General features: G+C 40.6%; 2 protein-coding genes across 2 annotated transcripts; both read left to right on the top strand.

The window, feature by feature from the left end:
- Positions 1–10,450, top strand: LOC134460560 (uncharacterized). Its single transcript, XM_063212939.1, has 9 exons — positions 1–91; positions 3,870–4,149; positions 4,333–4,395; positions 4,506–4,604; positions 5,458–5,541; positions 7,340–7,438; positions 8,978–9,061; positions 10,120–10,218; positions 10,320–10,450. Exons 2-9 carry the CDS (start codon positions 3,897–3,899, stop codon positions 10,448–10,450), a joined length of 912 nt encoding a protein of 303 aa, XP_063069009.1. The 5' UTR covers positions 1–91; positions 3,870–3,896.
- A 368-nt stretch (positions 10,451–10,818) lies between these two features.
- On the top strand, positions 10,819–15,315 carry LOC134461777 (uncharacterized). The gene is made up of 9 exons (XM_063214634.1): positions 10,819–10,912; positions 11,139–11,222; positions 11,344–11,442; positions 12,344–12,427; positions 12,858–12,956; positions 14,118–14,201; positions 14,372–14,467; positions 14,850–14,948; positions 15,086–15,315. Exons 1-9 carry the CDS (start codon positions 10,819–10,821, stop codon positions 15,172–15,174), a joined length of 828 nt encoding a protein of 275 aa, XP_063070704.1. The 3' UTR covers positions 15,175–15,315.
- The last annotated feature ends 298 nt before the right edge of the window (positions 15,316–15,613 follow it).

Here is a 15,613-nt window from a genome sequence, read left to right as displayed (position 1 = left end):
GAAACCCCTCCTTTCCCTCCGCGAACAAACAAGTAAAGGATACAACACTGACGAGAGCTTTTTTCCTGGTAACACACAAAGAAACAGTCAGGTATGTGACACTTTGTCTTGAATGAAGTTTTTTTTTCGTGTGTTTATCTAGTTGCAGAAAGAACCGGGTATGTAAATATTAATAGCAGAGTTGCAAATGATACTTTATCTCTCTATACTCACTGAAAGTAAATGAGATGTGAAAGAAGAGGTGGTTCATAAGTGTTCAAGGAGGTTGTGTTTTTGGACGCGTTGGTAGGCAAATGTATACATTGGTTTGCTGTTTCAGAAAGGTACAGGGGTTGGACAAAATAATGGAAACATCTGTCATTTTAGAGTGGGAAGCTATCTCTTGCGTCCAAAGTTAATCCTGTTGGATGTGGTTCCTCCTTCTTGGTGGTATGCAGACATTACCTTGGATACTGTGGCTCTTGATACATCACAAAGACTTGCTGTCTAGGTAAAAGATGCAACAGTTACACACGCTCCAAGATTTTTTCCTTTTTGAACTTTGATATGTCACCCATAATATGGTGTTCATTGTAACATTTTGAGTAAAACTATGTTCTTACCCTGCTAATTGAATCTTCACACTTCACCTTCCTGATGCAATGTGCAATTAATGAAGATTGGTCAACACGCTGGTCCACTTGAGCCATGAAACCTCCCACTCTAAAATGACAAGTGTTGCCATTATTTTGTCCAACCCCTGCAGATTTTACTTATTTTCTAACACTGAATGTACAGTATATCACGAAAGTGAATACACCCCTCACAGTTTTTGCAGATCTGTGAGTATATCTTTTCATAGGAAAGCATTACAGAAGTTTCACTTTGACACAATGATTAGTGACCTTTTAACAACATATTTAACCGCTTAAATTTCTTGTTCACTCAGAAAAAAACAAAATACAGCCATTAATGTTTGAACATGTACTCACAAAAGTGAGTACACCCCAGATGAAAATCCGGTAGAGAAGGGGCTGTGTTTGCTAGAATCGTCTCGAAATGAAACAAAATGAAAAGGGATGAAAAGTGAGGTCATCAGTGTGCGTTTCAACCTTTCTTTGCATTGAACTTTTGCATTTTGAGTCTGCATCTGGCATAAATAGATTGGTGTGAGATTTGAATGCAATCCTATGGAGAATATCATGATCTGCTTCAGTAGTCACAGTGCATGTTGACATGCATGTTTATTTTAGGTGTATTTCAGATTACCAATGTTGACAGCATTCATGCATCCCCAAACCATGTCAGTCCCACTACCATGCTTGGCTTTTGATAGGATACACTTTTTTTTTGTAAAACTCACTTGTTTACCACCACACATGCTTGACACCATCTAAAGTATATTTGTTTATATTGGTCTCTTCAGATCACACGATATGGTTCCAGTGATCCATATCCTTGGTCTGTTCATCTCTCTTGAGACCAAGATAAACAAATTTGCTTTAGATGGTGTCAAGCATGTGTGGTGGTAAACAAGTGAGTTTTACAAAAAAAAGTGTATCCTCTCAATAACCAAGCATGGTAGTGGGACTGACATGGTTTGGGGATGCATGGATGCTGTCAACATTGGTAATCTGAAATGCACCTAAAAGAAACATGCATGTCAACATGCACTGTGACTACTGAAGAAGATCATGATATTCTCCATAGGATTGCATTCAAATCTCACACCAATCTATTTAAGCCAGATGCAGACTCAAAATGTAAAAGTTCAATGCAAAGAAAGGTTGAAACGCACACTGATGACCTCCCTTTTCATCCCTTTTCATTTCGTTTCATTTCGAGACGATTCTAGCAAACACAGCCCCTTCTCTACCGGATTTTCATCTGGGGTGTACTCACTTTTGTGAGTACATGTTCAAACATTAATGGCTGTATTTTGTTTTTTTCTGTGTGAACAAGAAATTTAAGCGGTTAAATATGTTGTTAAAAGGTCACTAATCATTGTGTCAAAGTGAAATTTCTGTAATGCTTTCCTATGAAAAGATATACTCACAGATCTGCAAAAACTGTGAGGGGTGTATTCACTTTCGTGATATACTGTAATATCACACCTATTTGAAAAAGGCCTTGCCTATGGCAGTGCAAATTTTACCTCAAAGCTAGCAATTAATGTTGAGTCCTAAGACCAGCTGGCGGCTGGATTCACATAGGATTCAATGTTAACTGCTAGCTTGGAGGTAAAATTAGCACTGCCACACTCAGAGAACGGTTGAAAGTATACAGGGGAAGGTAAAACTCAATCCTTTAACTTAAGGGGAGGAGTAACATGATCGTATTTCGAAAAAATGGTACAGTATCACTTATTCTATTCTGGTGAGTTTTGCTTCACCAGAATAGAATCCTTTTTAAATGTTATTCGGTCATCCCATACAGTATATCACAAAAGTGAATACACCCCTCACAGTTTTTGCAGATCTGTGAGTATATCTTTTCATAGGAAAGCATTACAGAAGTTTCACTTTGACACAATGATTAGTGACCTTTTAACAACATATTTAACCGCTTAAATTTCTTGTTCACTCAGAAAAAAACAAAATACAGCCATTAATGTTTGAACATGTACTCACAAAAGTGAGTACACCCCAGATGAAAATCCGGTAGAGAAGGGACTGTGTTTGCTAGAATCGTCTCGAAATGAAACAAAATGAAAAGGGATGAAAAGGGAGGTCATCAGTGTGCGTTTCAACCTTTCTTTGCATTGAACTTTTACATTTTGAGTCTGCATCTGGCTTAAATAGATTGGTGTGAGATTTGAATGCAATCCTATGGAGAATATCATGATCTGCTTCAGTAGTCACAGTGCATGTTGACATGCATGTTTCTTTTAGGTGTATTTCAGATTACCAATGTTGACAGCATCCATGCATCCCCAAACCATGTCAGTCCCACTACCATGCTTGGCTATTGAGAGGATACACTTTTTTTTGTAAAACTCACTTGTTTACCACCACACATGCTTGACACCATCTAAAGCAAATTTGTTTATCTTGGTCTCAAGAGAGATGAACAGACCAAGGATATGGATCACTGGAACCATGTCGTGTGATCTGAAGAGACCAAGATAAACAAATATACTTTAGATGGTGTCAAGCATGTGTGGTGGTAAACAAGTGAGTTTTTTTTTTTTTAAAGTGTATCCTATCAAAAGCCAAGCATGGTGGTGGGACTGACATGGTTTGGGGATGCATGGATGCTATCAACATTGGTAATCTGAAATACATGCACTGTGACTACTGAAGCAGATCATGATATTCTCCATAGGATTACATTCAAATCTTACACCAATCTATTTATGCCAGATGCAGACTCAAAATGCAAAAGTTCAATGCAAAGAAAGGTTGAAACGCACACTGATGACCTCCCTTTTCATCCCTTTTCATTTCGTCTCATTTCGAGACTATTCTAGCAAACACAGCCCCTTCTCTACAGGATTTTCATCTGGGGTGTACTCACTTTTGTGAGTACATGTTCAAACATTAATGGCTGTATTTTGTTTTTTTCTGAGTGAACAAGAAATTTAAGCGGTTAAATATGTTGTTAAAAGGTCACTAATCATTGTGTCAAAGTGAAACTTCTGTAATGCTTTCCTATGAAAAGATATACTCACAGATCTGCAAAAACTGTGAGGGGTGTATTCACTTTTGTGATATACTGTAACTCAATTTCCCGTGGGCCTTGAAAAAATGCTGGAAAAGCTCTGGCAATCTGGGTTACTCTTTTATGAAAATAGCTGGCAGCCAATCAGTTAAGGAAAGTCCATGTTATGTTGAACTGTTTAAAACACGTAAAAAACGGTATTCATTTGTGAACATGGTTGTTTGTTCAAGCCATTCCCCATAAGAGCTAAAGCAATCATGAACAGCGTGAAGGGCCTATTGAGGAACACCATGGAGGACCTCTGCGAAAAAGACCTAAAGAAGATGAAGCACCTTTTGAGAGATGATGGCAAGATTATGTGGAGTAAGCTTGAGCATGCTGACGGGGATGACATTGTAGATTTAATAGTGGAAGTATACACAGAGGAAAAGTCTGTGGAGACTGTGATTAATAAGCTGAAACATATGAACCTGAACCAAAAGGTGGAAGACCTGCAGAAACACCTTGCAGGTAAGGACAATACAGTGTGAATCTTGTCAAATCTATGAGTATATGGAATAGGAATCTACAGTAATACATTTGCTGCCGAGCTGCCAAGCAAAGATGTCCTTCTCTTCAAGTAAAGGTTGTTTCAAATTGCTGTCTATATTGGACCCGCTACATTCAATATGCCTTGTTATAACTCTCCCGCAGATGTCAAAGCTGAAAGCCCTGCCTCCCAATCTGTTGATTCCACTGTTCCCACTACAGAGAGAGGTTTGTACCCTACTCAGGAACCATAGTGACATCGCTTTCACCCTATGTCATATGTCATAGCATAGCATGTGTTAAAAGTAACAACATCTGCTTCGCTCTTCCTGGTACAGGTTTCCTGGTTGGGGACAGAGTTCGAGTGAGGGCCTCAGTTGTGGAACCGAAACACAAGTGGGGAAATGTCACTCACAGTAGCGTGGGAGTGGTCAAAGGTAGGATTATATACTGAAGGCCTATATGTGATTTTATTTAATTTAATTATTTTGTTCTTTGTACTCATGTGTAACTCTAGTGGTCACTCTGAATGGGCTGATGAGGGTGAAATGTGGAAAATAACACAAGGGCTGGCTTCCAGACGAGGCAGGGGTTGAGTGTGTAGAATAGTGTGTGTAGACAGTTGCATTACAACACTTAAAACATAACAGTTGAGTAGGGATAAATGAAGCATAAAATCATCTGAAGTGGAACAACCCCAGAGTGGAGGAGGAGGACGGGACAGGAATTGTGATGAAGAGGCAGGCGGCATTAACCCATTGATACCTGATGTTGCGTTGCGCAACATTGGCCCTGGCGCCTGGAGCTGCATTACGCAACATTCAGGCTCATGAGATTTGAGACAACTTAATTAAAAATCTTAATTAAAAAGTTTTGTTTCGTGATGAATTCACACATTCTAATGAAAGATGAGGGTCTTAGCGTTTAAATGCAACATAGTGCAAATTTTTATGTGTGTCAGAAGCTGAGATATTTAGGTTTTTATAGGCTGAGGGCAGCTTTTCTTAAAAAGGGCTCAGGCATTCAGCACCGCTTTTTGCAAATGCTTTAGGTGTCAATGGGTTAAAGTCACAAGCCCATAGTATAACAGCAGCACCACTGTGCAGTATAAACTGAAACTCTTCAGTAATGCAAGCTGAATCCAGGTGTACTGTGGTAGCATTTTTTTTCCTGTTGCCTGTATAGTAATTGGCATTACCAATGGACAGGTAGGGATATCTGTAGGTGGTAGGACCTGGGTGAAAAGTTGATGGGATGTTAAGCTCTGCCTCTCACCGGTTTCTCCTCTAGCTTTCAAGCCCAGTGGACTAATGCTGGTGGACTTTCCTGGAAAACCTGGGTGGACGGCTGAGCCCTCTGAAATGGAATTACAAGGTAGGGTCCTTGATCATTCTTGTCCGGGGGTTCTCTCATAATGCATAGCCCTAGGCAGTGGGACAGAAATCATAGCTCCTCTAGAAAACAAGTGTCATTCTCACTCTCGACTGGCAACTTGATTTAGCTAATATAACCTCCTGGCAGAATGCAAAACAATATTCCGGCTGTTGCCACCCTCAAAATATGCTCTTTTATATTAACAAAACAACGAAAACAAAAAGACCCTGGGGATGACGTTACACAATGCTCAGTCAATGGGAAGTCTCCGCCCATCAATCAATTCCCATTCCACCCATCAATCAATTCCAGGGACTTGTAAATAAGTCTACAAAAACATATGAAATGCATTTATAACAATTCAAGGGATGACCCTTAAATTGTTATAAATGCATTTCATATGTTTTTGTAGACTTATTTGTGCTGATCCAGAAGGTGGCACGGTGGGCGCTCCAATTAATGAATGGCATTCAGGCCTGATGCTTTGGAGCGCGCACTGCGTCATACCCAATCAGTAACAGGTGTTCAAAGGAGACGCCTAGATAAAACTCAGGAAGTAGCTTAGTAAGACGAGACACTGACGAAGGCAACAGCTGAAACGTTTGTCTACACTGCTGCTATGTAAAAAATAAAAAATAAAAAGAAGAAGAGAAGAACCCGAGTGCGGTCCACTTTCTCACCTTCTAAGTTATTCAACTGGAGACACACCACACGGAAGGCCGCGTTGTATCTGAACTAATAAATCCCATTACACCCCTTAGCCCTACGCCTTTCCCCTTGCCCTCCAATTTGCGCATCCACGTGTAGGGGTAGTGGCGTCTCAATTCATGTTAACACACTCAATACCAGCCGTTTTTTGGGAAATTTAGCTGTAGACTCCCAGCCAATTTCATCATTTTTTGTCATTTTTTGAACAGCCACCGAATATTTTGTTTTCAACCCACAGACACATGTCAGGGCTTGTTCGAAAGCACAAAAAAAAATCAGCTTTCTGTATATTTTTAGGGTTTGTTTCTAGCTTATTCCATTTCAAAGTTATTCCACTTTAAGCGAGCACTGGTTTAGGTAAAAATAGCGGTTTTCAACATTCGAACTGAGATAAAGCTTTTTTTGTCACGGGAGCGCTCTTTGACTCTCCGAGTTTAAATTGCTGGTCTAAATGCATTTTCACGCCCGAAGAACAACTCCAGTAGCTTCCAAGTAAACTATTTCGATGCAAAATGTGATTTTTGAAGGGGTGTCTCAATTCGTAGGGGTTGCGTTTCAAGCCCTACACCTTGTGGCTTTGTTTGAAAGCACGAGGGGCAAGGAGAAGGGGTAGGGGTCGAAATTAGAAATAGGAAAGGCCCATAGTCACAGGGAACAGGGCCCTCAGATGTGGCCCCTGGTGGCAACTGGGGTGAGGAAAAGCTCCCTTTTCACTTGATTTATGATTATATGATCTCTTAGATACATGTATAAATATATCTTTTTTTTTCAATGTGTAGACGGAAAATCCTAGAAAACGCTTGAACATCAGAGATTATGTAACAGGTTGGAGTCACACAGGGTAAAAATAGACCACGCCACTCTCAGGGGGGTACAGGGTGATACAGTCTTGCCAGTATACCTTCTGACCAACTTCCCCTTACAAGTTCAAGGTAATAATGACCAGAAAGATACAGCTGTCACAAATAAGGTCTGTTTATTTTCAGTCGTCTCTTCTTTTTATTTAAGAACATTCAAGAAGGCCGACATTACGTATATCCACAGAACACTGTGAATTTACAGACAAAAATGACTTCTATTCTTGTTACAGGTTTTGTGGTTGGAGACAGAGTCCGGGTGAAGACCACAGTTAAAGAACCGAAACACAAGTGGGGATCTGTCACTCACAGCAGTGTTGGCGTGGTTAAAGGTGAGACTTGATATTTCATGTGCAGTAAATTGTTGTTTGAAATCGTCATGGTGTACGTAAACCATCCCCGCAATGCTGTACAACCATTATAGTCTTAGCCTTAAAAAGTGTCAAAGTTGGAAGTAAACTACGTAAGTGAAATTGTATTTGGCGTCATTTGATTCATAACTAGTAATTCACAATTTCACAAGGGTTAGACAGGGCAGTAGTTTAAATAAAACAAAATATTTTTTGCTGTCCCTTAAATTGGAATATTCTGTAGATTGAAGGAACGGTCCACCGTGTTTCAAAAATAAAGTATGATCTTCTATTCCCTGAGATGAGTTCCTCCCGACCTACCTCATCTTATATTCGTGGCCCCAGTCAGCATCTCGCACGGCACAAGCTCGTTTGCATTAGCTTGGCTCAGCTTTGCCTTGAGGACCATTGGGTGCCTTAAAGTTGCACTGTGTAATATTTTTAGTAGTTTACTTACATAATCCATGCTGCCCATTCACAAATGTTACCCTTTTCATGAATACTCACCCCCACCAATTTTTAAGAATTCATTATAACTATTAAAATTACACTCTTCCTACATGAAAAGGGGGATCTTCTCCATTGTCCATAATTTTGAATTTACATAAATCGACTTTATTTAGCCGCAAAACATACTGTACTTTGGTCACACTAGTAAATAGAAGTTAATTATTTAGTAAATATTAATGGAAAGATCAAATTTGACAGTAGCACATTATCAATGAGGAGCAAAGCTGCAATACCTACTCTGGCCACCATCCTACACTGAGTTAGAAGTGACCAGATTGTTCCATGTGTTCCCTATGTAAAAACCCTTGCATGACTAGTTTACCGATCCAAATGTAAATATACCAAATGAAATGTGGCGATTTTCTACCTAGATAAAGAAATGGCACTGTAATGAAAGGCGTACACATTCTGAGCACTTTGACAAGAGAAGAACACACTTTATTATTGAAACCCGGTGGACTATTCCTTTAAGAATTTTTGCTGCCTACAGCACAGAGTGGTATGGGAAAAAAAAAAAACGTACAGGGCTTTGGATGGAGCATGGGACAATCAATTTTGGACCAAAAACATGTAATTACATAATGATATTGGTTCATATCAAGAGGCCTAGTTTTCCAGCTATTAACCCTATGTGAAATTCAATCATTATTTTGACCACTTTCCTTAGTGTATTTCAAGGTGGGGAGATCTATATGTATTTCTATTTGTTAAGTAAAACTTGGTAAACATGTCTGTGAGGGAACAGGACACAACTGTGCTGATGAATACTGAATACTGCCTGAAAGAAAACTAGTGAAAAATCTGCCATTTAAAAAAATGGCGGCCATATATAATTTTGTGGCAAATTTTAGATGGCCAGAAATCAAGACAGAAAATTGTGACCGGTAAATAGGCCCATTTTTTTCCCGCTGATGACCTGTCTAGAAGGGGTACTGAGTAAGGTCTACCATGATGTATTGGGGATCACTGTACTAATGGTCCTATCTCTCATGGGTCTTCCTTACGATCTAGATTTCATTCCTAATGGGCAGATGCTGGTGGACTTCCCTGGACACTCTGCATGGAGGGCAGACCCCTCTGAAATGGAGTATCAAGGTAGTGCCCATACCAAGTCACTGTTGTAAAACCCTTGTTCCCTTTTTTGTAGTAATATTTGTCATCATCTTCTGACAACCTCCATCGAGGCAAAACATTGGACCTGGCTGTACATAGGAACCAAAATTTGCTGCTACGCCCCTGGGTGGTTAACCAATACAAACAAAACAACAATCATTATATTTTATTGGTATTGATGTTGTAATTAGTAGTATTATTAGTATTGATAGTGATAATACTGTTTTTAATAATTTGATTATTATTTTAAATATTTTTTTAATATATAATTTTCCAAATGGCCCTGCACAAAGTCACCTATACATATCCATACAGAAAAGGGTATATAATCTCATATTTTGAGATACAGATATTAACTAGAAATGCACTCAGAGAGTGCAGACCTCCGCCAAGGAAGATGATGATGAATGATAGAACATTTGACAATGTTACACCCTTTTTCCAAGTCTTTCTGCCTTGAGTTTGTGGAGTTGTCAAAATCCGCCCTATCCCGCAATGGTGAAGAATGTTTAAAAAAAAAAAATCATGGACACGCATCACCCCCAACATTTAATGACTTGTTCCTTTGGTCATTTCCAACAACTCTAGAAAAGTTCACTCAAATCCATTCATGACTTTTTGAGTTATGCTGCAGACAGACCAAAAAAACAGACAGACAGACAGACAGACGAACAGACAGACAAACAGACAAACCAATGCGACCGAAAACATAACCTCCTTGGCAGAGGTAAATATGGAATAAACACACGTGGCACTGTTTGAGTCCATCTTGAAGGCTTTTTAGCTCTTATAAGCCTGTTTTACAGTACTTTTTTAAAAATCTAGGCTAAGATGTACAGATTTTAATTAGAACTATTTACAGTGATTTTGATAAAACTAAATAAAACTTCATAAAGTTAGCTTCGAAAAGAGACCAAACCCATCACTCTAGTGTACAGTAAAAGGCTGGACTGCAGTGGTCAATTCAAACTGTAGTGTATTTTTCAGACTTAGCCGTGTAGACTCATATATTACATTCTGCTTCTCTCTTCCTGTTACAGGTTTCATGGTGGGGGACAGAGTCCGAGTGAAGGCCTCAGTTGAGGAACCGAAATACAAGTGGGGAGCTGTCACTCACAGCAGTGTGGGTGTGTTCAAAGGTAAGGTGCACCCCTCCTCCCCTCCTTTTTCCACATTCATATACAAACCAAGTTTTAAATGATGAGAGAAAATAAGTATTTAAAATTCCTCTCAACAACAGCATTCACCCAAAATGGCCTGATGCTAGTGGATTTCCCCGGGGTGACTGGGTGGACAGCAGATCCTGCTGACATGGAGCTGCTGGGTAGGTCCAGTGTTCCTAATCATTATAGAATAATCGATTATTACTGATTTCAATCTAACCCAAAGTTAGACAGCAGTTGAGATTATGATACAAATGAAGATGGGACACTGTTCTGAGTGATTTGCCTTAAAAAAACAAACAAACAAAAAAACGCCTAAAATGCATACTCCTTATTGAGATGAACGCTGGAGCTCACTTTAGCGACTTGAACTCGGATTTGGGCTCAATGTCATTGATGGAATAGTCCCCTGGTTAACATGTATGCTGTTTTCCCTAAAACTGCTAACCTCTGGCACAAAAGGCAAGCCCACTTTTTGCATTTTCTGAGAGAATGCAGTCTAGTTTTAAAATGAACTAAACATGAGTTATCAGTTATTCCCGCTGATTCTGCATTCTTCTTCCTGGTACAGGTTTCATGGTTGGGGACAGAGTTCGGGTGAAGGCCTCAGTTGTGGAACCAAAACACAATTGGGGAAATGCCACTCACAACAGTGTGGGTGTGGTTAAAGGTGAGTGCCAATGGGATTTTGGTTAGATTTTTATCCAGCACTCTAATGCATACTCATGTTTATTGGGACTATAGTTCTGACAACCAACATTCACTTTACTATTCAAATTGTATTGTCTCACTAAATTTCCTATGGGATAAATCATACTTCTACTCAACTCTAATACAACTTCACTCATTTTTAACTCTGGTCTGTCCTGTCCCCCAACCCCCTTTTCCCCCACCAGTGTTCACCCAGAACAGCCTGATGCTGGTGGACTTCCCTGGTGAATCAAATTGGAAGGCTGACCCTGTGGAGATGGAGTACATAGGTGCCTCTGCTTCACTTCAATGCCTTGGCCATTGACTATCTTAATCATATTATATGAACTAGCTTGGCATTGTATGTGTCAGAAATGTAATATGACAGGAAGGCTTTTGTTACTGCTACAGGTTTCATAGTCGGGGACAGAGTCAGAGTGAAGGCCTCAGTTCAGAGTCCGAAGCAAGGGTGGGGAAAAGTCACTCATAGCAGTGTGGGCGTGGTCAAAGGTAAGTCATTCTTTCTCATGAGTTATCATGCAGGATTAAATTGGGTTGATTGGTGACTGATGGGGGAAATCCAATTCGTTTACTCACTTTTTGGGGAGAGAACACACAACATCGATAGCATTATGTGACCCACTAGCCTCCCCTGTTGCCTGTAGCTTTCTCTCAAAGAAGGTGGATAATGTGAGTGTGTAATATGTCCAGGACAAGGATGTATAATGAATGCTGAATCCAATAAGGTCAGTCACAAAGAGGTGGGGAGAAAAAAATCTACTTACATTACATTTTCATGGTAGGCCTATCGGCTGAGGAGTTTTATTGGTGTAGAAGCTCTTTTGGGCAATTGAGTTAATATTTTCAACCACAGTTTTATTGTAATCAATTAGCCACAAATAATCAAGTTAATCCCCATCCCTAATATGGATTATGAAGGATGTTGTATCAAAGGAATCCAGGTCTACAGTGGCAGAATCTCTGACTGGTGTCCAGGTCATTCTACCCTGGACATTTCTTTCAGGGTAAAAGTCTGCCTTTACAAATTTGACAAGCAGAGAATTGTCCAGGGGTGCATCCCAATATGTGACCTTGCCTCCTCCACTTGCGCTTGTCTCCTCGCTCCGCCTCCTGGCCCCTCCTCCGTGGAGAAAACGATAAAGTTTCCCAGCTGTCAGCCTAGCCACAACAACTTTTGAGGGACTGTTTTTCATTCAACATGACAATTGCAAACGAGAAAAAGACTCTACAATTGAGCTTTTGCAAGATATTGAAATATAATGCTGTTGTCAGTGATGTCATCATGACGAGAAGCGAGTGGAGGAGGCAAGGTCCCATATTAAGATGCACTCCAGGTGTAGAATTGTCTGACATCCTCTCTGACTCACTGGTCTATTATGTTGCCCTCTAGCTTTCACTCCTGATGGGCGGATGCTAGTGGACTTCCCCGGACAGCCTAAATGGAGGGCAGATCCCTCTGAGATGGAGTTGCGAGGTACATGTTGTTACATTGCTCTAGGGTTAAACAACGCAACCAAAACCATGAAAATGGGGGGGAAACCCCAGAAAGCCAATGGCCAGTCGGGGAAAACTGTGCAAGTAGTGAATTTATTTACATGTGAAAGTGAAGTGGAATAACATTTCCAGCATGCGTGAGATTTCTCAAAAGATCTGTGTGACTGATTGCCCTCTTCTCCACCTGTCTTGCTCTTAACGACACCCCACCCCCCCACTCCCAAGAGCTCTCTAATGCCACCTGGGGGGCTGTAGAGCCCCCATTGTGAAACACTAGATTACATATTTTAAAGTAAAAGAATCACATTTCACAATTACAAAATATATGACATGTTTGTCTTATAACTGTTTGCAATATGAGTATTGCTGTCTCAGTGATGACATCTTTGTGTTGTGTTTTCCTGTTACAGGTTTTGTGGTTGGTGATAGGGTCCAGGTGAAGGCCTCAGTTAAAGAACCGAAATACAAGTGGGGAGAACTCACTCACCGCAGTGTGGGTGTGGTCAAAGGTGAGACCTTCATGATGTTATGTTTCCCCTTTTACATACATCAGGGCTTTTTCTAGGATTTTTTTGCATGAGGGAGCATCATGGCAGGTTGTGGGGGGAATTTACTAGGGGCGCTCAAAAAAGTAATTTATATATTTAAAAAAAAAGAACTATGAGGGTGCACCCGCGGAGGTATGAGGGTGAAGCGCCCCTATTTCCCCATATAGAAAAAGCCCTGTACATATTCTAATTCTTCTTTGTATAGACATTGCATTAGTGAATTGGGGAAGGTGTGGTAACATTAAGAAAGCATAGCTTGTCTTTCAAATGGTGTACATGCCACTCTGTTGGTATCTACTGTATAGTCCAATAACAGTGACATAGAACAGTGTCCAGGAGGGAGGTGGATATGTCTCCAAGTGAACAATCAAGAACACTTCACCATACTAAATACAGAAGGTTCACTACAAGATGTAAACAATTGTTGACCATCAAAAATAGCAATACCAGATTCGTCTTTGCCAAACAACATCTCAAAGAAGACTATATAGGTCTGGTCCGATATATGGACAGATGAGGAAAACAATGGGTTGGTATACACTCACCGGCCACGTTATTAGGTACACCTTACTAGTACTGGGCTGGACCCCCTTTTGCATTCAGAACTTCCTTAACCGCCTAGGGCAGGTCTATTCAAATATAATTTCATTTGGACCACATTTCAAAATCAATTCAGGCATTATTCAGGCTGTGACATTTCAACAGAGTTCAATTGGTACTAAGGGGCCCATATTGTACCAGGAATATATCCCTACACTATTACACCACTAGCCTGAACTGTTGAAGGGGATGATGACTAGAAGCCCTCTCTCTCTCCACCCTTAGACGTTTAAAAACCTGCCCGTTTTAGCAACTATTTGCCCGTACCCACGGATACCTGTGGATACCTACGGCCAACATACTACCCCAGACCCTCATAAACTATTCCTCTGTAGCCTGATCTGATGGATTGTAGTTTCAGGCAGTAGCTAAGTAGATGACAATTATAGGACCTTCCTCTGATAATTTGGTTTCCAAAGTGAGTTGGCCTTAACCAGACTTGAAGTCCTGTTAGCCAGGCTGGTGCTGTGAGGCATTGTGTTTCATCAATGCTGATAACTGACGAGACTCCTGTTTCCTCAGCTTTTCAGACCAATGGCATCATGCTGGTAGACTTTCCTGGCATCCCAAGGTGGAGGGCAGACCCAAATGAGATGGACCTTCAAGGTGCTTGCACGCACACACACACACACACACACACACACACACACACACACACACACACACACACACACACACACACACACACACACACACACACACACACACACACACACACACACACACACACACACACACAGTGAAAGGTGAATGATTTTCTATCACTGTTTTTAAAGACTCTGATGATGAGGAAGATGATGATACCAGTGGAGAAGATAAGCAGGATGATGATGATGATGACGAAGAAGTTGAAGGAGAGGATGGAAGCAAAGGTGTGTGTGAAAGAAGGAATTGTTTGTCGTAGTCGTAGAGTGTGTTGTGGGTTTATGTTGACTTGCTTCTGCCTTGTGATTAGGGCCCGAGCACCGAAGTGCAAGGGCCACGCTGTGGGCCATGCTTGCGGCTTTAATTTTTCACTTGTAAGTTTGCATTCAGGATTTTTCAGGATTTTTGGATGCTTGTGCTAGGTGGTGGGAACTGCATGTTTTATAACTATAATACAGTAGTACTGTATTTCTGAACTTTTTGAAAGCCTTGTTTTTCCTTAACATACACTGAGCCCGTATCCTACTATTAATACTATTAGATTACATTACATTTGGCAGATGCTTTACTTACACAGGGTAATAATTTCAGATTTTCTTCCTGATACAGGTTTCTCGGTGGGAGACAAAGTTCGGGTGAAGGCCTCAGTGCAACAGCCGAAATACAAATGGGGAAATGTCACTCGCAGGAGTGTGGGCGTGGTCAAAGGTGATTCCCTCATGATGGGATGTACAGCACAGTGTTCTAGTCAATGCTTGACCAAATGTGGAAGAACTCATTTCATTTAACTAGATTTAATTATTCTGCGCCAATTACCGCCTTCTCTCCTGTCTTCTTCTCCACAGCATTCATCAAGAAAGGCGTAATGCTGGTAAACTTCAGAGAGGACTCAAGCTGGAGAGCTGACCCTGCGGACATGGAGCTGGCCCTCTGAGGCGCTGGACTGAGGGACTGGAATGAACTGGTCATGAACGAGATCAAAGACTCCATTACATGCACTTCATCAATATGTCCCTAATTATGATGGATGGATTGATAGATGGATGGTTGGACGAATACACATACAGTATTTTTATTTTATTTTATTTAACCTAAAAAAAATAAACACACACACACACACACACACACACAGTGGCGGCTCAAGTTACAAAAAAAACACACACATTAAAATAACAAATCAAGTAAACACACAATTGAACACGTTACAGACACACACACATCTCTTGGAACTGACACAGAGAGGCAAGGCTGCATGTCTTCTAAAATTCTGTTGCTACACAGCCTGGCCAAATGAAACTTGCCACCCAAAAAAAGTCCCAAAAACTAATATGTTGATGTGCCGCCTTTAGCTTCGATTACCACCCTGTTTGACG

Source organism: Engraulis encrasicolus, chromosome 13 (assembly GCF_034702125.1).
Source record: "Engraulis encrasicolus isolate BLACKSEA-1 chromosome 13, IST_EnEncr_1.0, whole genome shotgun sequence".
NCBI classification, from domain to species: domain Eukaryota; kingdom Metazoa; phylum Chordata; class Actinopteri; order Clupeiformes; family Engraulidae; genus Engraulis; species Engraulis encrasicolus.
This window is presented reverse-complemented; position numbering and strand designations above follow the sequence as displayed.